This window comes from Macaca mulatta, chromosome 5, assembly GCF_049350105.2.
Source record: "Macaca mulatta isolate MMU2019108-1 chromosome 5, T2T-MMU8v2.0, whole genome shotgun sequence".
NCBI classification, from domain to species: Eukaryota; Metazoa; Chordata; class Mammalia; order Primates; family Cercopithecidae; genus Macaca; species Macaca mulatta.
Genome location: NC_133410.1, coordinates 112,011,658 through 112,035,090, shown reverse-complemented (window position 1 = coordinate 112,035,090; position 23,433 = coordinate 112,011,658). Strand labels below are relative to the sequence as shown.

Sequence of the window (23,433 nt, the reverse complement as noted above, 5' to 3'; positions counted from 1 at the left end):
CTTGCCTTCTGCTAGCTTTTGAATGTGTTTGCTCCTGCTTCTCTAGTTCTTTTAATTGTGATGTTAGGGTGTCAATTTTTGATCTTTCCTGCTTTCTCTTGTGGGCATTTAGTGCTATAAATTTCCCTCTACACACTGCTTTAAATGTGTCCCAGAGATTCTGGTATGTTGTCTCTTTGTTCTCATTGGTTTTAAAGAACATCTTTATTTCTGCCTTCATTTCATTATGTACCCAGTAGTCATTCAGGAGCAGGTTGTTCAGCTTCCATGTAGTTGAGTGATTTTGATTGAGTTTCTTAATCCTGAGTTCTAGTTTGATTGCACTGTGGTCTGAGAGACAGTTTGTTATAATTTCTGTTCTTGTACATTTGCTGAGGAGTGCTTTACTTCCAACTATGTGGTCGAGTTTGGAATAAGTGCGATGTGGTGCTGAGAAGAATGTACATTCTCTTGATTTGGGGTGAAGAGTTCTGCAGATGTCTATTAGGTCTGCTTGGTGCAGAGCTGAGTTCAATTCCTGGATATCCTTGTGAACTTTCTGTCTAGTTGATCTGTCTAATGTTGACAATGGAGTGTTAAAGTCTCTCATTATTAATGTGTGGGAATCTAAGTCTCTTTGTAAGTCTCTAAGGACTTGCTTTTTGAATCTGGGTGCTCCTGTATTGGGTACATATATATTTAGGATAGTTAGCTCTTCTTGTTGAATTGATCCCTTTACCATTATGTAATGGCCTACTTTGTCTCTTTTGGTATTTGTTGGTTAAAAGTCTGTTTTATCAGGGACTAGGATTGCAACCTGTGCTCTTTTTTGTTTTCCATTTGCTTGGTAGATCTTCCTCCATCCGTTTATTTTGAGCCTATGTGTGTCTCTGCACATAAGATGAGTCTCCTGGATACAGCTCTGTGATGGGTCTTGACTCTATCCAGTTTACCCGTCTGTGTCTTTTAATTGGAGCATTTAGCCCATTTACATTTAAGGTTAGTATTGTTATGTGTATTTGATCCTGTCATTATGATGTTAGCTGGTTATTTTGCTTGTTAGTTGATGCAGTTTCTTCCTAGCATCGATGGTCTTTACATTTTGGCATGTTTTTGTAGTGGCTGGTACCAGTTGTTCCTTTCCATGTTTAGTGCTTCCTTCAGGAGCTCTTGTAGGGCAGCCCTAGTGGTGACAATATCTCTCAGTATTTGCTTGTCTATAAAGGATTTTATTTCTCCTTCACTTGTGAAGCTTAGTTTGGCTGGATATGAAATTCTGGGTTGAAAGTTCTTTTCTTTAAGAATGTTGAATATTGGCCCCCACTCTCTTCTGGCTTGTAGAGTTTCTGCTGATAGATCTGCCGTTAGTCTGATGGGCTTCCCTTTGTGGGTAACCCGAGCTTTCTGTCTGTCTGGCCTTAACAGTTTTTCCTTCATTTCAACTTTGGTGAATCTGACAATTGTGTGTCTTGGAGTTGCTCTTCTGGAGGAGTATCTTTGTGGCGTTCTCTGTGTTTCCTGAATTTGAATGTTGGCCTGCCTTGCTAGGTTGGGCCTAGGCAAAAAAAAGTTCTCCTGGATAATACCCTGCAGAGTGTTTTCCAACTGGATTCCATTCTCCCCGTCACTTTCAGGTACAACAATCAGACGTAGATTTGGTCTTTTCACATAGTCCCACATTTCTTGGGGACTTTGTTCGTTTCTCTTTACTCTTTTTTCTCCAAACTTCTCATCTCGCTTCTTTTCATTCATTTGATCTTCAATCACTGATACCCTTTCTTCCAGTTGATCAGATTGGTTACTGAAGCTTGTGCATTTGTCATGTAGTTCTTGTGCCACGGTTTTCAGCTCCATCAGGTCATTTAGGGATTTCTCTACATTGGTTATTCTAGTTAGCCATTCGTCTAATCTTTTTTCAAGGTTTTTAGTTTCTTTGTGATGGGTTCAAACTTCCTCCTTTAGCTTGGAGAAGTTTGATCGTCTAAAGCCTTCTTCTCTCAGGACTTGTCAAAGTCATTCTCCGTCCAGCTTTGTTCCATTCCTGGCAAGGAGCTGCGTTCCTTTGGAGGAGGAGAGGTGCTCTGATTTTTAGAATTTTCAGCTTTTCTGCTCTGTTTTTTCCGTATCTTTGTGGTTTTATCTACTTTTGGTCTTTGATGACGTACAGATGGGGTTTTGGTGTGGATGTCCTTTCTGTTTCTTAGTTTTCCTTCTAACAGTCAGGACCCTCAGCTGCAGGTCTGTTGGAGTTTGCTTGAGGTCCACTCCAGGCCCTGTTTGCCTGGATATCAGCAGCCAAGGCTGCAGAAGAGTGAATACTGCTTAACAGCAAATGTTGCTGCCTGATTGTTCCTCTGGAAGCTTCGTCTCAGAGGGGTATGCGGCTTTGTGAGGTGTCAGTCTGCCCCTACTGGTGGGTGCCTCCCTTTTAGGCTCCTCGGGGGTCAGGGACGCACTTGAGGAGGCAGTCTGTCTGTTCTCATATCTCAAACTCCTTACTGGGAGAACCACTGTTCTCTTCAAAGCTGTCAGACAGGGACATTTAAATCTGCAGAGATTTCTCCTGCCTTTTGTTTCACTATGCCCTGTCCCCAGAGGTGAAGTCTACAGAGGCAGGCAGGCCTCATTGAACTGCGGTGGGCTCCACCAGTTTGAGTTTCTGGCCGCTTTGTTTACCTACTCAAGCCTCAGCAATGGTGAGTGCCCCTCCCCCAGCCTTGCTGCCTGCCACCTTGCAGTTAGATCTCAGACTGCTGTGTTAGCAATGAGGGAGGCCCCCTGGGTATGGGACCCTCTGAGCCAGGTGCAGGGTATAATCTCCTGGTGTGCCATTCGCTAAGACCCTTGGAAAAGTGCAGTATTAGGGTGGGAGTGACCTGATTTTCCAGGTGCCATCTGTTATGGTTTCCCTTGGCTAGGAAATGGAATTCCCTTACCCCTTGCGCTTCCTGCTTCCTGGGTGAGGCGATGCCTCGCCCTCCTTCAGCTCTCGTTCGGTGGGCTGCACCCACTCTCCTACACCCACTGTCCAACACGCCCCAGTGAGATGAACTCGGTACCCCAGTTGGAAATGCAGAAATCACCCGTCTTCTGTGTGGCTCACGCTGGGAGCTGTAGCCTGGAGCTGTTCCTATTCGGCCATCTTGGAACCACTTTTACCTAAACTTACATCTCTGTGATGCTGAAAATAAACTTTATGAAATGAAAATAAACACATTTAAACTTATTTATTATCTAAATTAAATAACATTTTAGCATATTTACAAATGTAGAAATGTGCGTTGTAGTATATCATTTGATATTTAGAATGTAAATGTGATCAGTAACTAAAACCTGATTTTTTCCAAAAGTTGTAGTAATTTTCTTTTATTTTAAAATGTGTATATTATTTTAGATTTCATAAGAAAATGAAATTCTTCTCCAGACACAGCCACGGGATAATTGGCTCTATCTTTTCCTTTTCAAATGCTCCTCTCCCCTCCCAGCTGGGGCTGGGTTGGCTGTGGTCCTTCAGCCCGGCTGGTCCAATTGGTGAGCCTGCCGTGGTGCCTGTGCTGAGCCCTCAGTGCTCTGGGTCTGCCCATCCTGTTATTTGGCTTGAACAGTGTTGTGGGGATGGAGGGAAGGTGCATGCTCTCAAGCTGCCTATAAGTTTCTAGATTTTCCTGAGGGTAATGTGAATAGGAATTGGAAAAAGTATAAAGGAAATTTACTAGAGAAAGAAATACCGGGCTGGAGGAATTGTATAATAGGAAATACAGGTGCTAGGCACTAATACTCAAGTCTTGATTTTGTTTTATAGTGTGGAGGGTTTGTATAAAATTAGTGCATACTTTTCAAGGCTTACAACTGTATTTTTTATAGGAATAAATATAAAACATAAATTTAATTTTAAAAAGAGTATAATAAAATAAATAGGTAAAATATAATAGGTAAAGATATCACCCATAAGTTTTCTGTTTGTTTATGTGGTTATTTAATGTGTATATAATTTTATATTACTTCCTTTAGTTTACATTATAACCAAACCGTCATGATTTTAGAGTGTTTTTTTCTAACAGAGATTAGAAATGTGTTTATCTGTTTTTTTTTCCAAGTTATGATTTGTTTATAAAATGTCTTCTACAGGTTACGGCTCCTTTTACAGTCTGTTGTGGATGCTAACATGAATACTCTTCGGGTTTGGGGAGGAGGAATTTATGAGCAGGATGAGTTCTATGAACTCTGTGATGAACTAGGAATAATGGTGAGAAGTTGATAGCATTTTATGTATTGATAAGTTACTCTATCCTCAGTTTGATTGCCAATGTTCTGAATGATGCAATTGCCCCTGTCTCAGAGCCAGATATTCCATTTGGGGCTATAGGAATAAATGGCATCTTGTAAACCCAGAGCCACAGGTGATTGCAACTACCATAATTATTTATTTTTAAATGATAGATATCCTGTAAATTATTTATATCCCAGTATACATATACCTACTTTTAAAATAATTTTCTTTGTGATATTTAAGTATGCATAGAAAATAAAAGAAAATATTTAAAACACTTAAAGGAGATCTGACAAAACCTAAAGGAGAAGAAAAATAATGAAATTAAGTAAAGGTGTGTTTCATATTGTTTTTCTAAATTTTTTCTAATTTTTTATTTTTAATTTGTTTTGAGACAGAGTCTCACTCTATTGCCCAGGCTGGAGCGCAGTGGTGCAATCTCAGCTCACTGCGCCTTTCCCTATACTGGGGTCAAGCGATTCTCCTGCCTCAGCCTCCGGAGCAGCTTGGATTACAGGCGTGTGCTAAATTTTGTATTTTTAGTAAATCAGCATCCAGCTGATTTTTGTATTTTTAGTAGAGATGGGGTTTCACTGTGTTGGCCAGGCTGGCCTTGAACTGCTGACCTCAGGTGATCCACCTGCCTCGGCCTCTCAAAGTGCTGAGATTATAGGCACGAGCCGCTGTACCTGGCCCTAATATTGTTATTAAGTACTTTTAACGTGTTTTGCAATTGTGAGGATAAAGCAAAGAAAATATATTCTGTTAGTTCTATTATTAGTGTTCTAAAATATAAGGAATGCCACAGAAGACAAGGAATTATAGTAATATTGATAATGCTGATGGTCATTGTGACAATGACATTATTATATAATATTCACTGAGTGCCAGGACAGGCATTGTTCTAAGTGCTCTACGTATTTTATCTTCATGCCCATTCAATGAGGTAGTTACTATTCTCTATCCTCATTTACAGATAAAGAAACTGACACATGAAGAGGTTAAATATTTTACCCAAACTCTAACAGCCTGTTTATGGTGGAATCCAATTCTGACTCAGACAGGCTGCTTTGGGGCTATGACTTTTTTTTTTTTTTTTTTTTTTTTTTGAGATGGAGTCTGGCTCTGCTGCCTAGGCTGGAATGCAGTGGTGTGATCTTGGTTCACTGCAGCCTTCACCTCCAGGGTTCAAGTAATTCTTCTGCCCCAGCCTCTCGAGTAGCTGGGATTATAGATATGTGCCACCATGCCCGGCTAATTTTTGTGTTTCTAGTAGAGACAGGGTTTCACCATTTTGGCCAGGCTGGTCTCAAACTCCTGACCTCAGGTGATCCGCCCCCCCTCAGCCTCCCAGAGTTCTGGGATTATAGGTGTGAGCCACTGCTCCCAGCAGGGGCTGTTTTCTTAACCATTGCATCACATGGCCTCCTTAGGAAGGGACTTACATAGTTTCATTACTAAAGTGTGCATGTAGTAATCCTTTTGTCTATGAAAAGCTAATTCCTTTATAAATGAAGTATGATTCTTAACAGTCTGGTGCATCTCTTAATACCAAATGCCTGGTGAAAATTGGAATGAATTAGAAGTGAGGAGGGGTTGGAGGGAAGCCTCATTCTATGTCCCCTTCACACATTTTTTCTTTTTCAAATTCTTCTGTCTTCCCTTTCTTTTATACCTGCCTAGGGTTTTCTCTTCTCAGGTTTCTGTACACTTTTGTGCAGTGCTGGGAAGTCTCAATGTCTTTGATACCTTTCCTGGGTGCCTTTATACATAATGGTGCCCCAATGATCACACTCATCAGGCTAACTTAATTTTTCATTTGTGTTAAAGGTAATGCCCAGAGCTCAGAATGACGACTTTCTTCTGTGTAATAAAACTTATGGAAGTGTTGCATTCCCTTTTATTTGATTTGCTAGGTATGGCAGGATTTTATGTTTGCCTGTGCCCTTTATCCAACTGATCAGGGCTTCCTGGATTCAGTGAGAGCAGAAGTTGCCTACCAGGTATGTTATTACCCTTCCAAGAAGAAATAAAACACATAATATGTTTTAGTATTGCCTCTTGTTAAATCTTGCTTCATTTTGGTTTTTGTTCTCTACTACATTCCATGAAATATTACACAGCCAGGTAATTGACATCTAGGTGATTCTACCCAGTGTCATGGCTTTACCATCATCTATTGGCTGATGACTCCTAGATTTATCCCCAGTCCTGATTTCTCTCTGAATTCCTCTTTCTTATATCCAACTGCCTACCTGGTGCCTCTGCTTGGAGGTTTAACAGGCATCTGAAGTGTAACATGTACAAACTAAACTCATATTGCTCCCCGACAATCTTGCTTCTTCTGGAGTTTTCTCCATCTCAGCAAACAGTAACACCGCTGTTTGGATTGCTCAGGAGAAAAGTTTAAATTGGTCGTTGATTCCTTGATATATTTTGGATTCTACATATTGACATTTATATTTATATTCACAGATACATAAATGCAAGGAAATGATTATATGCTTTCTCCGTCTACTGAAAAGACCTAGAAATAATGGACAGTGTTGTAATGTTGAATATTCTTATATTGAAGTAATCTTTCCTGTTAAGAGAAAAGCTTCTTAGAGAAATGGCTGACTCCAGATCTGGCACAGGAAATATATTAGATAATCCTGGATATCTTCTTTTTACAAATGGCAATGGTGTTAATGTAATATTATCAACTGATAGTTTTAGCCACAGATCTGAGGTTTATGAGCTGTGTTTTGAATATACTTATTTTTGCAACAAGGTCTGTTTAGGGGATGATCATGCTTTGAAACACAGATTGCATTATATTTCCTCTCCCCTAAATATTAAGTGCATGGCATGGGTTTCCATGTGGAATCAGAGTGGGATGCTTGTCAATACAAGAAAATTCTGAATCATGATGTACTCCCAAAATACAGTTTAGGAACCAACTTGTGAGTATATCATATGCTGGTAAAATACTACTGAAACATTGGACTGATTCATTAGCATCCATTAGAAATGATCACTGCACCAGGAGATCACCCCTACTTTGTAAAACGTTTACAAGACACTGGAGACATATGAGTTTTTATAGTGCTCTGCAACATGTTAAAGAAGGAAACAAATCAGTTTTCTCAGTAACCTCAGGTGAAGCTACACTGTGGATAATTATTGACTTTGATTTCAATTTCACATGTCCAACTGTCTGCCAGATTTTTTGCAATGTTGATATACAAAGAACAAATCTTTTGATATTTCTTCTTGAATGGTGAGTCTGCCACCGTAGGGAGGTCACTTTACCTCTTGAGCTTCAATTTCTGTATCTATAACTCTAGTATGATGTCACTCCTCGTGAAACTGTTTCAAAGATTAAATAGGATAATACATGTAAGGCATGCAGTACAAAAGAAATAACAAGTAATACCAGCTGTCCCACTAACTTAGCATGTCTTCAGAGTACATCTACTATCTTTTACCCAATGCACTCTTTCAAGATTTTTCTTTTTAGCAGGAAATATGAAAGTCATTGATACTTTCTTCTTCCTCACCTCCCACATCCACCTGGTTTTAAAATTGAGACAATTTTTTGATACCAATGTTACTTGTATTTGTATTTACTTTCTTATCCCCATACTTACTACTCTAGTTCAAATCTTATTTTTCCCTGTCCTCAAACATAGTATTGGTCTCTTTCAATATGTGCATACTCAACAGAGCTGCCAAAGTCATCTTCCACTGACACATTTTAAGTCATACCACATTCCTGCTCCGAACCCTGATCCTGGAATATCTCAACATGCAGATAACAAGGAAGCTATCGAAGTTATGTCAAAAGGATTTTTGAGAGACTCTGAGCAACCGAAAGGTGGACAATTTGAGATTCAATAAGGATAAGGACGTCAATGAATTGAATCCATCAAGTGTGTTAAAATCTAGAGTTCATAACATAGTGTCTACAGATGTATATTTTGTGAAAAACCATACAGAAATGCAAGGAAGCGATTTCTATAACACTATAAAACTCGAGATAGTGGTTACTTTTGGAAGGAGGAAGGGGCTGTGATTAGGAAGAGGCACATGGATGGCTTCCGGTGTGGCTGCACTGGGTGGTGGCTACAAGAGTGATTGCCTTATAATAATTCATCATATCATAATTTGTTTTCTGTAACTGTGTTTCATTTTAAAATAAAAGGTTTGAAAAGTACAATCAAACGCCTTCCCTTGCCAACAGCTCCCCTGAGGTGGCTTCTTGCCCTCTGGATAAGGTATAAGATCCTCTTGTGTGGGACCCTGTCCAGCTGGTGTCTGCTCCTGTTCAGGAACCATCTCCGTCTTGCTGTCTATGTCCTGGAACATCTTCCCTGTTCACTGCCCTTGTGGGCCACCTCCTTTGTTCTCCTTTGGCCCCTCTTACCTTAAGCATGGGAAAAACCTTTTGCCTTTTGAGACACACATCACACTTTGAATTACTTGTTCAAAGATTTGTCACCTCTGCAAGACTGTCATCTCCCTGAGTCCTAGGGCTCATTCCCCTCTGCGTCCCTACTCTGTGGATTATTTACGAAGTGGATAGATGAGTGGATGAATGAATAACTTTAAACATATTAATTATAGTTACACAGGTTGCAAACATTTCAATTTTATTTTTAGTTTTCTTTCATATAAATAATTAAAACATCTATGTATCTTCAGTGCTTTGATGCATTATTAAAGACAAGGAGAGCCATTTCATGCAGAGTTTGTTAAAATTTTAAAGTAAAGCTTACCATAAAACTCTAAGTCAGCTTAAAGGTTGTGTGTAACACGGTGTCACTGAAGCTTTTTGCCACTTAAGGATTTATATTTGTATTTTCATCAGTAGCATAAATATGTCAGTCACAGTTAGTAGCAGCTGTCCCTTTCTTGGGCATTTACAAAGACAAAAAAAGAAATAGTGTTCATATGGCTGGCTGAGAAAACACAAGACTTACTTTTTTTTTAAAAAAAATGAAGCATATCTCTTTAATATACCTTCAGTGCATCTCTATTTCCTCTATATGAGTTTCTGAGCTTCTCGAATGGAGAACACATTGAGAGCATCAGTGGGGGGCCATCAGTGTAATCACGCATGACAGTGAAAGTGAACCTATAAATATCAATGAGGTAACATTGCCAAAACATGTTCTAAAAGAATTTTTCTTGACCATTGATTCACTCTGCCATTCTCAGAGGAATTGAATTGCTCTCTACTGGAGCACATGTCCTAGTGTGTTAGAAGAAGGGACATGTCTGAGTCTGTCCAGTGCAAACATAACACAAGTGGATCCTTTTGCCTTTATGTAGGGCCAACCCAGATGAGCTCAGTTTATGCAGGCCTCATGTGGCACAGTTTTGCAGTGGATTCTCCAATTTTCCCTTTTATATTTAAACATGTTCAGTAACTTAATGTTAGTTGATTTCTCAGGACATGACATTGATAGTTATTTCAGGAGACATCACCCTGATTGCCCTCATCTGTTTTCCTTTAGAGCATTCCATATTTGTCTTTAACTGCCAGCATACCTCTAGTACTCACTTGCTTTGTAAAACCTTCTCTAGTTCTCCTTCTGGTTTTCTGATCTTGGTGGAGCCTGCACAGGAACCTCTGTCCCTCCTTCAGTTGTAGTGATTGCTTTGCCTCATTTGTTTGTTCACACAGAACTCCAATTTGCTGTTAAGAACCAATCCCCAAAATATAATGTCTCCTGCCTTTTGTATTTCCTGGAAGTTTTCTTTGTGGCAATCCACGTAATGATGAGTTTATTCGTTCCCTTTTTCTTTCTCTTTCTAAAAAAGGGGTTATATTATCTTCAGTTTTTGTATAGCAGAGAAGAGAAACCCTATGTATCAGTGTTTATAAAATCTGGTTAAAAAGAGGCCGGGCGCGGTGGCTCAAGCCTGTAATCCCAGCACTTTGGGAGGCCGAGACGGGCAGATCACGAGGCCAGGAGATCGAGACCATCCTGGCTAACATGGTGAAACCCCGTCTCTACTAAAATACAAAAAAAAGTAGCCGGGCGAGATGGCGGGCGCCTGTACTCCCAGCTACTCGGGAGGCTGAGGCAGGAGAATGGCGTGAACCCGGGAGGCGGGGTTTGCAGTGAGCTGAGATCCGGCCACTGCACTCCAGCCTGGGCAACAGAGCCAGACTCCGTCTCAAAAAAAAAAAAAAAAAAAAAAATCTAGTTAAAAAGAATCTCAGCGATTTCTTAAAATGTATTTCTATAGCTAACATGACTAGCCATTTTCAAATTAGGTTTTTGGCACATAAGAATTTATGTGCAAAAATGCAAGGGCTCTAATTTTATGAGTAATTATAGCTCTGAGTTTCTTATGTTAACTCTTTGAAAATCATTTTATATTTTCTTAATTTTCAGATCAAGAGACTGAAATCTCATCCTTCTATCATCATATGGAGTGGCAATAATGAAAATGAGGAGGCGCTGATGATGAATTGGTACCATATCAGTATCACTGACCGGCCAATCTACATCAAGGACTATGTGACACTCTATGTGAAAAACATCAGAGAGCTCGTATTGGCAGTAAGTAATGATTTTTTAATGCAGTGGAATTTAAGAATGTATCTTTAAAATGGATAAGTTTGAATACTGGTATAGTATGTTTTATGCCCCTTTTTAGGGCTGTCTTCAACAGTATCGTTTGATTACAGAGTATCCCATTGTAGTGCAGCAGCAGATGAAAGGATTTATGGGCTGTGGACTTCTTGGAGGATGAACTTATCTGTGTCGCTCTCCACACATACACCAATGCAGTGCTTACAATGCTAGGTTGTCACATGCTCCTTGGAGTCCATCCGTGGATCCCAGAAAGCCCTTAGAATCTCTAGATTAGATGATTATTGATATGCCACTGCTACAATTCTGTAATCATATGTGTTAAAGTAGAATTTGGTATATATCACATGTGAATATCCTGGTATGTGATTTAAGGGACAAAGAGAGATGAGAGAGCTGGTCTCCAACCCCACCGTATGGCCCTTGCTCTGTAGTGATTCCCTTTGCAACACTCTTTGTCTCATTGGCATATTATACAGACATATGTTCATATAAATTGGCCTTTTTGTGAGAAAAAGCATTTTTTTTTCAGTAATGCCTTCAAAAGTTTTAACTTTTGAAAAACTTTGTTTAACATGTGATTTAATAATCTTGTTATCTTTACACTGTTGTGCCTGTAAATAGATGTTTTAAATATCTGGGTATATCCGGAAGCAATTTGAAAAGGCATCTGTTTTTTAAAATAGTATGTGATATTAGCACCTAAACATGCCCAGTTGAAGGTGCTATTCCATTTATGAGAAGAAACTTCATTGAGAATTCATAAAAAATGTGGGTTCAATTGTATAACTTACCTGATATACTAAGTGATGCGTCATGAATAATTTTTCTATTCACAAAATGTGATGGTACAAGTTTTAAAGAATATTTACAGAACACTTATTTTATAATCTTTTTATTCACAATATTGGTATTATGTTTTTCATGTCTGATGGATTTATAATTTCTGAGGATTTTCATTTTATAGCATAGTGGTTAAGTACTCATGCTTTGAAATCCTGGCTGGGCCACTTCCTATCTATGTAATCTTGGGCAAGTTACTTCATCTTCCTTTTCCCATCTATAAAGTTAGGTTAAAAATAGGAGCTAACTTTGAAGAGTTGTTATGCGGACTAAGCGAGATAATGGATGGAAGGTACATGACTCAGTCTGACACATAGTAACCCTTTTTTTTTTTAAGTTAAAATATTTCTTTGGGGGAGGGGACATCACATTTCTGCTTAATGAAAAGAAATATTTTTACAATCCAGAGCTCTTTTATTTTTTAAACACCTGTTATGCCATGCATTCATAGGGAACAGGTTCTAGAAGCTCAGGCTCTGTTCCATTGGTTCTCACAGTGCACTTCTCTGGGTGGAGCCAGCTGTGCTTCCATTGAACTCAGGCTCCTTTCTCTTTGGCTTCCTTCTTTTTCTTTTCCTTTCTTTCCTTCTCAAGTTTTGGGGAGCTATCTTGGCTCCTAGAGTGCTTAATATGCTCAACACATTAATTCTCTTGGCAACAATCTTGCACTTAACTTGTTGGTTTACAACAGTGCCAACAGCCTGCTGGCTAGCACAGTAGACTCCTCTGTTTTTCCCATGTTAATGTTTGTGGGGTATTCCTTTTTGAACCAGATGCATTCCCCTGATGTCTGCATCACCCTTCTTGTAGATTCACATGTATATGGCCAAAGGAACAACTCCATATTTTCTAAAAGACCTAGAGAATATCAGGTGCCTCTCCTCTTTCCCTTTGTGTGTCATCGTTGTGGTGAATTACTGGAAGATGGTGGTTCACAGTAACTTTTTTTTTTTTTTTTTTGAGATGGAGTCTCATCTGTTGCCAGGCTGGAGTGCAGTGGCGTGGTCTCAGCTCATCGCAACCTCTGCCTTCCGGGTTCAAGCAAGTCTCCTGCCTCAGCCCCCTGAGCACCTGGTATTACGGGCATGTGCCACCATGCCCAGCTAATTTTTGTATTTTTAGTAGAGATGGGGTTTCACCATGTTGGCCAGGATGATCTCGATCTCCTGACCTCCTGATCCACCCACCTCGGCCTCCCAAAGTGCTGAGATTACAGGCGTGAGCCACTGCACCTGGCCCACAGTAACCTTTTAATTAAGACTAGCCATCATCATCATCATCCTTGTTGGTTTTGTTCAACAAGGTAGGTCTTCAGACACTTACACATTTTGATCATTAATTTCAACACTACTTTCTTAAGCTTTAAAAAATTAGCTTCTTTGGGCCATTTCTTTTTCACCTGTGAAATGGAGATATGCCTTTCTCTTTAGGGACTTACTTATCTTAAAATGAGCTGTGAGCAGTAACTGATGTTTGCAAAATTTTTTGAAGATGAACAGTATTAAATGTTACATAATCACTACTGCTTTTAATTTCCATCAAAGTATTAGGCATCATAAAAAGGTAAAGCAGCATAAATTGATTCATCTATAAATTGGCTGTAATGATTGGTTTCCTACTGCACTTGCTTTTTTTAATGGCCATTCTGTTGGATCACCTTGTGGTATTTCCTGGTCCAAATAAGTGTTTAAGGTCATGACTTAGAGAGAGATCGTCTGTGAGATCTGCAACAAATAACCACACCTTAAGAATAAATGATTTATAAATGGACGGAAATTATAATGCATCATCAAAGCCAGATATTTTTAGGTAGAGACTTGTTTGTAATTTTACTGCATGGCTCAGCTTACCAAATTTCTCAAGCATCTCAAGGAATGAAAGGAAATCTGTCAAGCTTGATCAATCAAGGCCAATTGACTGGCCTTCTTCTTCAATGTTCTTCAAAGCCATTGTAGCAAAAATATTTTTAAACATTTAATATCACCTATAATTTCATCATACTTTTTAATATTTTTAAATTCACCCAACATCTACTGAGTACCTATTACCAAGTGCAAAGCCTCATCCCCGATGCTGTGGGGCCACTCTTATCCGTGTGGAGCTTACAGTCTGCTGTGAAAGGGAAGCAGGGAAAAAATTATCAGACCTTGGGCAGTGAAAAAAGTGCTATAAAGAATGTAGCTTCATAATGCTGGGAACTGTTGTGGCAGAACCATTAATTTTAACTGAAAGAATCTAAAAAGGCTTTCAAGTAAAAGTTTACATTCAAGCCAAACCTTACAGGTGGAGAATTTTGAGGCAAAGTGTTGTCTAGTAGTGCTTTAGGTCATGAAAACAATGTAAATAAAGGTAAAAAGATGTGAAAGTAGGTGGTATGTATAATGAGCGGCAAGCAGTGCCTGGTGGCTAAGAGCAAGGGACTCCTGGATTCCTGTGGGAGAGTGGAAGGTAGTAAAGACTGGAAGCAGACCATAGAGGGACTTTAAATCATATTATGGAGTTGAGCTTATTCAGTAGACAGTGGGAAGCCAGTGGACATTTTGCAGGAGAGGAGGAACTTTATCTGGTGCATGTTATGGAAGATAACTTTACTAGCAAATATTAGGGAGGTGAGAGGTCCTAGACAAGGAAACCAGTTATAATAACGAAAACTCCAAGTTACTGAGATGTCAGGGATCAATATGTGAATTATAATTATTATATTAATTAATATTATTATATATTAATATATTAAATTAAAGCTGGATGTGGTGTCTTATACCTGTAATCCCAGTGACTTGGGAGCTGAGGCAGGGGGAACATTTGAGGCCAGGAGTTTGAGACTAGCCTGGGTGATGTAGCCAGACCCTATCTCCAAAAAAATTTAAAAAATTCTCTGGGCATAGTGGCATGTGTGCCTGTAGTCCTAGTTACTTGGGAGGCTGAGGCAGGAGGCTTATTTTGAGCCCAGGAGGTCGAGGCTGCAGTGAGCTATGATCGTGCCACTGCACTCCAGCCTGGGCAGCAGAGCAACATTCTGTCCTTTAACAATTTGTTAAAAAAAATTCATTATATAAGTGCTTTCTATAATTTATTTACTTAATTTGTAGAAGTTCCCTGGAGTGTAGGTGATATATTTATTTTAGAGTCATGAAGTCCTCAAGGTCATGGAGGTCATAGGTAGTGGAGTCCAGTGGTGTGGGATTGGAAATGAGGTGATGGAAAAAAAATCTGAATGTAGAGTTGCTGCTCCTCAGAGTGACTGAATGTGGGAGGTAGGAGAGGGAGAAATTGAAGATGACTGCACTCTGGGTACCATCAGCAAGAAAGGGAGCATAGTCAGATAAGTTTGGAATTAGTAAACAAGGAATTCTGCTTTAAAAGGTTGGATTTGCGATGTTGGCAAGACAACACAGGGAGAAATGTGGAGCTGGTTATCAGGAATGTAAGTGTGGCAGTGAACATGAGGTCAAGTGTGCAGGTGTGGGCAAGGAGTAATCAGAACATCCATGTGAGGGGAAGCCATGGGACAGGGTATAGAACAAGGAGAAGCCTGAGATAGAGGGAGTGTCCATCTGGGGATGAGAGGGTAGCTGGAGAAGGAAGAATCAGGAAGGCTGGGGGAAACTGGAATGTGGAAGAATTGTGAACAAACAGCCAGGAGTGGAGAGAGCTTCAGAAATAATAGGTGGTAAATAGGGTCATTTATTGCACACCAAGAGGGAATGAGTGGGGACAGAAAGAACTGCTATATTTAGTAAGTAGAAGTTCATGGGTAATTTTTGAAAAACATTTCAGTGGAGTGGCATGATCAGGAGTTGAATGTCAGGGGTTTATGAATGAGAGGATGGTAAAGAAATCTGATGGACTACAAGGGATCAAAGGGACTTTTTATTAGGATAAGGGGAGTCCTAAGGAATCTAAGGGTAAAGGGCAGTAGAGGGAGATTAAGAAAAAAAAGAGTGGAAGATAGTTTGTTGGCTGTAGTACCAAAGCAAAATAGAAAGATGACCAGAATACAGAGAGTCTGGCAAAGGAAAGGGTTAAGGATTTTTTTTTTTTAAATGATGGAAGAGAAACAAGAAATGAAATATGGATCGATATACCATGAAAAAGTAAAACATAATGGTGAAAATTTGAGAAAATTATTTTCTGAAAGTCTATCTCTCAGGAAAGTCTTACTGGCCTTCTTCAATATGTTTTACATTCCCAAAGAGCCTTGCACTTTTCCTTCAAAACACTCATCACACTTATAATTACTTGTTCAGTACCTGGTTTCAGCACTAGATTGCCATCCACTCTTCCAAGAGGATCACCATGGCTGTCTGCTGAACCTCCAGCACATAGAAAGAACTGCATGCCTGGCTCATAGGAAATACTCAAAAGAGATTTGATGTATAAGTACTTGACAGAGTCGTAGATTCTCTCTCTCTCTCTCTCTCTCTCTCTCTCTCTCCCTCTCTCCCCCCTCTCGCTTTCTCTCCCCCTCCCTCCCTCCCTCTGCAGTGCGAAAAAATGCCAGAGACACAATAGATTTGACGAATACTTGCTAAGTGAATGAAATCTTCTCAGTGAAATAGGAAGTGGTCTCATCTACTGATGATAATAACTATATTTTGAGTTCTCACAGTGTGCTAGGCACTCTGTTAAGCACTTACATGCTAGACGTAACAGGTAAGCCACAGTAGTTCAGTGGTTTACATAATAAAAGTTTATTTCTTGCTCACTGACACTATGAAAGGGCTGCTCCTGATTGACAGGCAACTCCTCTTTCAGAGATGGAGACACTTTATTCCAGCTGCACCATCTCTTGCACCCTCACCTGCAAATGGGGGAAGAGGATGAGAATGAGGCACTTGGCCCCATATGGGCTAGGAAGCCACTTCCTAGGGATGGCTTTATATTATCGAAACGAGAACATGAATTGGTTGACACCTAGCCATCACTTTCACATATGAGTTACTTACTATTTATAATACCTCTAAAGGAGGTACTATTATTATACTCATTTTGCAGATAAACCTACCGAGGCTTAGACCTGTCCAAAAATAATAAGGTTCAGATTTGAGATTTAAAGTCAGGTTCGCGTCCATCTGACTCAGTAGCTTCTGTTCTTACCTGCTAGACCTTTGGTTCTCAAGTGGTGGTGATTTTGCCCCCGTGGAACATTTGGCAGTGCCTGTAGACATTTTTCAAGGTTGGGGGAGAGCTACTGACATCTATTGGGTAGAGGCCAGGGATGCTACTAAATATCCCACTATGCATAAGACATCCCCACCCCCAGCCAACCTCTACAAAAACGTATCCAGCTCAAAATGTCAATAGGGCCAAAGTTGAGAAACTCTGGACTAGACTGTACACCACCCATGATGGATGAGAGTGGAGGCAAAACATGATTGAAAAAATTAAGAACAGCTGCTGTGAGGGATGAGCTAAGTGTTATTTATGAAAAGGTATAAAGGATTGGTGAAGAGCAGAGAGGTGCTGGTGGTTGTTGAATGGGGAGGAAGGTAAGTGGTCCTATTAATTTTCGATCAGCTACTTGGCATTTCTGGGACTTGTTAGTGTTTTTAAAGAAGTAAATGATTCATACTTTACAGGATGAATATATTATCCTTGAATTCATTTTATTTCTGAACTTAGGGAGACAAGAGTCATCCTTTCATTACGTCCAGTCCTACAAATGGGGCTGAAACTGTTGCAGAAGGCTGGGTCTCTCAAAACCCTAATAGCAATTATTTTGGTGATGTACATTTTTATGACTATATCAGTGATTGCTGGAACTGGAAAGTTTTCCCAAGAGCTCGATTTGCATCTGAATATGGATATCAGTCCTGGCCATCCTTCAGTACATTAGAAAAGGTAAGTCATCTTTTGATTTTCTAATGTTTCAAAATGATACAGTGTGGGCATGTGTTTTTTCTGACCACTGGTTCAGAAAATCATTTGAAACCTACATCTTATTTAAATGAAAGTTTGAGAAGAAGATGGAGGAAAATAAATTTTTTAAACCTTTGGGGATTACTTTTCTATATTGCTTTTACTGTGTTCCTTCAGGAGCACTGAAAGCACTAAATGGGGCCCAGTGGTTGCTTAAGCCTGACTTATTATCACACATGGAAATAACTCTTACTTGCTACAATAAGTCTTACTTGTAAATCATATCCTGCAACTGTTTTACCATTTACAGATATTCAGAACTGGATATTTCACTACAGGAAGAGGGTAAATGTGATAAATAAACCTTAGTCTAATGTTATCATCTTACCTTTTCTCTCCTCTTTCTCCTCCTATTCCATTTTTCCTCCCTCAACTCCTCTTCCTCCCTTGTTTTCATGGTGTTGGTGTGTTTTATTTTCTGTATGGATTTTCACTCTCTCTGTTCCTAAAGATTCAGTTTCAGCATTGTGTGTATTCTTCTTAAAATAGCTTTATTGAGATATAATTCACTTGCCATACAATGCACCCATTTAATGTGTACAATTTAATAGTCTTCAGTATATTCACAGAGATGTGCAGCCAGCACCACAATCTAATTTTAGGACATTTTTTATCACTCAAAAGAAACCCTGAACCCATTAGCAGCCACTCCCTATTTTTCCCTATCCCTCCTCCCCAGTCTTAGACACTACCAATCTAATTTCTGTGTCTATAGTTTTCCTTACTCTTTATATTTCATTAATTGGAATAATATAATATGTAGTCTTTTGAGACTGATTCTTTGACTAGGTGTGTTTTCAGGGTTCATCCATGTTGACCATGTATTAGTATGTTCCTTTTTTTTATTGCTGAATAACATTCTGTTGCATGGATATACTATGTTTTGTTTATCTATTTATCAGTTGATAGACATTTGTGTTATTTCCTCTGTTTGGGTATTATGAATAATACTGCTGGGAACATTTGTGTACATGTTTTGTGAATATATATTTTCAGTTCTACTGAATGTATATCTAGGAGCGGAATTGCTGGGTCATATGGTAGCTCTATCTTTAATATTCTAAGGAACTGTCAAATTGTTTTCTGTAGCGATTGCACCATTTTGCATTTCTATCAGCAAGGTATTAGGATTCCAATTTCTCCATATCCTTGCCAACACTTGCTATTTTCTTTTTTTCTTCACATTTCCCTGGGAATTTACATTTACAGGAAATTTGCATATCATTGATGACTAATCATTTTGAGCATTTTCTTCATGTGCTTCCTGGCCATTTGTATGTCTTCCTTTGAGAAATGTCTATTCAAATCCTTTAGCCATTTTTTTTTTTTTAATCGAGACAGGGTCTTGCTTTGTTGCCCAGGCTGGTGTGCAGTGGAGTGGTCATGACTCACTGCAGATTTGACCTCTCAGGCTGAAGCAATCCTCCTGCCTCAGTCCCCCCAAGAAGCTGGGACTACAAGCATGTACCAACACACCAAGCTAATTTTGTAGAGATGGGGTTTCACCAAATCATCCAGGCTGGTCTGGAACTCCTGAGCTCAAGTGATTGCCTACCTTGGCCTCCCAAAGTGCTGGGCTTATAGGCGTGAGCCACTATGCACGGCCTGGTCATTTTAAAATTATTTGTCTTTATTTTATTGAGTTATGAAATTTTTAAAAATATTTTCTGGCTATAAGATTTTATCAGGTATTTGATTTGCAAATATTTTCTCCCAGTGTGTGGGTTGTCACTTTATTCACTTTCATGGTATCACTTACAGCACAAAAAATATAAATTTTGATGACGTTTTACTTACCAATCTCTTCTTTTTGGTGTTGCATCTAAGAAATCATTGCCTCGCCCCAAATGGCAAAGGTTTATTTCTGTGTTGTCTTCTAAGAATTTTATAGTTTTAGCTCTTGCATTCAAGTCTATGGTCATTTTGAGTTATTTTTTATGTGTGGTGGGAGGTAGGAGTTCAGGTTCATTCTTTTGCATGTGGATAGCCAGTTGTTTCAATAGCATATATTGAAAACACTATTCCTTTCCCCCATTAAATTCTTTTGGCCCTGAAAATCAATTAACTGTAAAAGTTAGGGTTTATTTCTGAATTCTCAATTCTGTTCAAGTGGCATATTTCATGTCACTATGCACTGTCTTGATTGCTATAGCTTTGTAGTAAGTTTTGACATTAGGAAGTGTGAGTCCATCAATTTTGTTCTTCTTTCAATTTTTTTTTTTTACTATCCTGGGTGCCTTGCATTTCCAAATGAGTCTTGGAATCTATTTGCTAATTTCTGCAGAGAAGTTAGCTGGGATTTTGATAGGGATTATGTTGAATCTGTTGATCAGTTTGTGAGTGTTGCCATCTAGTAATATTAAATCTTCTGACACATGAACATGGGATGTCGTCTTTAATTTCTTTCAACAATGTAGTTTTCAGTGTACCAGTCTCACAATTCTTTGGCTTACTTATTCCTAAGTGTTTTATTCTTCTTGATGCTATTGTAAATAAAATTATTTTCTTAATTTCATTTTTAGATTGTTCATTGCTAATGTATAAAAATACAAATGATTTTTGTATATTGAGCTTGAATGCTACAACGTGGACGATCTCATTTAATAGCTCTAATAATATTTTGGAGGATATTCTTTAGCATTTTCTATATATAAGATCATGTCATCTATAAATAGAGGTATTAATAATATTACTTCTTCCTTTCCAATCTGGAAGCCTTTTATTTGATTTTCTTACTTAATTTCCCTGGCTAGAACTTTTTATACAATGTAGAAAATGGGTGGGAAGACAAGATATCCTTGAGTTGTTCTTTTTCTTAGGGGGGACATTTCAGTCTTTTACCATTTAGTGTGATATTGACAATAGGTTTTTAGTAGATGCCCTTTATAAGGTCAAGGAAGTTCCCTTTTATTTCTAGTTAGCTGAGTGCTTATATCGTGAAAGAATGTTGCATTTTTTCAAGTGCTTTTTCTTCATCTATTGAAATGATTGTGTGGTTTTGCTGTCCCTGCATCAGTTGTGTAAAGTAACCACACACAAAAAAAGTCTTTTAAGACAATTTCAAAATCTTTTTCAATTTCACCAACTGAACACAACTATATTTGCTTATTCACATTGAAGTTATACTGTACTTTAACTTTAATGATGTTATAACCTTAGCTCTACCCTTGGTTTTTTAAAATTTAAAAATTAACAAAAAATTGTATGTATCTATTGTGTACTACACGATGTTTTGAAACATATATACATTGTGAAATTCCATACCCCCCTTTTTAATTGTTCCCAAATTGTGGGGCTAATCTTTTGGGAATACTATTGTTTCAGAGTGAAGGAGGATGAAGTTCAGTATCCTGACGCAGGCAGGAACAAGTGTTGAGAGTGGGAAGGAAGGAATGAAGGAAGCAAGAATATTTACTGAATAATTGCTGTGTACCACGTACTCATTCTTTAATTCGACAATAAGCTGCCCACTCCACTTTGAGATGCAGGAGGAAATCAAATTACTGTAAGAGGACGCAGATAGAACTCCTACCCTGCAGTGCTTTGATTTCCTCTTGGGCCTCAGTCAAAGGGGAGTGGGTCGATTATTGTCTAATAAAAGAATGAGTACCTGGTACACAAGCAATAATTCAGTAAATATTCTTGCTTCCTTCATTCCTTCCTTCCCACTCTCAGAAATAAGCAGCTGGGTTCAGACTTACTCTCTGTCTCCAGAGCTGATAGATTTTCTTTTCACCACACTTTAGAAAGATTAGTGTTAGAAATTGCTAAACCTTTTCCTTAAATCTGTAATAATTTCTACTGGCCTCCTTCAAATAATGGAATTATTTTTATCCCATGTTTTTGTGAAATGCCTGATGATGTTCAGAGATAATAAACACTATATTTTAAAATAGAGAAAGTTGAGGATAAGTGCTGCTCATTATGAATCGTTTGTTATCTCGATTTACTCATCTCTTTTTAAGCTACACTGCTTAGTTGGGAATTTGAATAGGTGACTGGGAAAATAAAAGAAAGCAATAGAACAACTAAATAAAACTTTGGCTCTTTTATTTAGAAGCTTTTTCATGTATTCAACAAATTGATTAAAACATATCTCTTTAATTTGGGATACATTGATTTTTCATAAAATATATTTTCAACATGTGGTTATCAATATTGCATGGTGATTAAAAGTTTGGGCTTTGGGATAAACAGAACTGGATTGAATATGACAGCTGCCACTCATTATCTGTATTATCTTGGACAGATTATGTAATCTTTCTGAATTTCAGTTTCTTCATCTGCAAATTGGGGTTAATAGTAGTAAATACCTCATGTATGTGTGTGTGTGTGCGTGTAGATATGCACATGTGTGTGTGTTCATGAGTAAAGATTACGTTAACTAATACATTGAAGCACTTAGCACTGTACCTGACACAGTGAGAGCCCATGAAATGTAAACTATTATTACCTTTAGTATAGTCCATTTTAATCATATTATTTGTATGAAAGTTTCATTTTCTTCAGATCCTTCTGGGTTTAATGAACTAGGGACTGGAGCTAGATTGCATTAGATTTGAATAGTGAACAAGTTATTCAACCTTTCTGTGCCTGGTTTTCACATCTGTAAAATGGGGTGATAATTGTACCTACTCGTAGAGTTTGTTTTGTTTTTTGTTTTGAGAGAGGGTCTAGCTGTGTCACACAGGCTGGAGTGCAGTGGCGTGATCATGGCTCACTGCAGCCTCAAACTCGTGGGCTCAAGCACTCATCCCACTTTAGCCTCCCAAGTAGCTGGGACTACAGGCATGTGCCACCACACAGGGCTAATTTTTTATTTTTATTTTTGTAGAGATGGGGTCTCACTATGTTGTCCAGTCTGGTCTTGAACTCCTGGGCTCAAGCGATCCTCCCACCTTAGCCTCTCAAAGTGCTGGGATTACAGGTGTGAATCACTGCACCTGGCCGGGTTTTTATGAGTATTAAATAAGTTAATATATATATTTTTAAGTTAATATTCTTAAAGTAATTAGAACTTTGCCTGGCCCTTTCCAGTTCTTTCTAGTGGTAGAAAGCCTCCCATATGACTAAAGATCAGGTTTACTGATTATGGGATAGACCCAAATTATTACAAATAAGAAGGCTGCATGGCCCAAAGGTGTATTTCAGACTTTGAAAAGCAGGAAGGACATTCCTATGTGAAAGCTAAAGAAGTTGAGCTCAAAGAAGTAGAGTGGAATAGTGATTACCAGAGGGTGGGAGGGGTTGTGGGGGAGGGGCAGTAGAGGTTGGTTAATTATAGTAACTAACCTCTAAACCAACCAAATTAACCAACCAATGAAAATTATAGCTAGATGGGAAGATTAAGTTCTAGTGTTCTATAGCACTTTGGGGTAACTATAATTAATAATAATTTATTGTGTATTTTCGGATAGCTAGAAGAGAGAATTTTGAAAGTTCCCAACACAAAGAAATGATAAATGTTTGAGGTGATGAATTTACTTATTACCCTGATTTGATCCTTATACATTGTATTCATGTATCAGATTATAACATGGTACCCCATAAATGTGTACACTTATTGTGTCAATTAAAAATAATAAGCATAAATAAAATAAATTAAGAGGAGGAAGCATAGGAAGAAGACTATCGATAAGGGATGTGCATCTAAAATGTGTACGAGATGATTGTAAATGTGAATCTCTCTTTTAAATACATAATAGGAGTAGTTAGCATTCTTTAATTCTGGTGGTGGCATTTTGGAAAAACATCTAGAATTAGGAAAATCTTCCAAATTTAATATGGCTAGTGTACATTTCTTACATTTGGGTATGAATCAGTTCCTGAAGA

General features: G+C 38.5%; 1 protein-coding gene across 4 annotated transcripts in view; it reads left to right on the top strand.

Moving 5' to 3' along the window:
- The window catches only part of MANBA (mannosidase beta), a 135,188-nt gene that overhangs the window by 92,933 nt on the left and 18,822 nt on the right, over positions 1-23,433 (top strand). For all 4 annotated transcript variants that reach the window (XM_028848647.2, XM_078002035.1, XM_001101549.5 and 1 more), the window contains 4 exons: positions 4,108-4,225; positions 6,166-6,252; positions 10,639-10,806; positions 17,305-17,523. In XM_028848647.2, the coding sequence (XP_028704480.2) occupies positions 4,108-4,225; positions 6,166-6,252; positions 10,639-10,806; positions 17,305-17,523 (592 nt within the window). The remainder of the gene's footprint in view (positions 1-4,107; positions 4,226-6,165; positions 6,253-10,638; positions 10,807-17,304; positions 17,524-23,433) is intronic.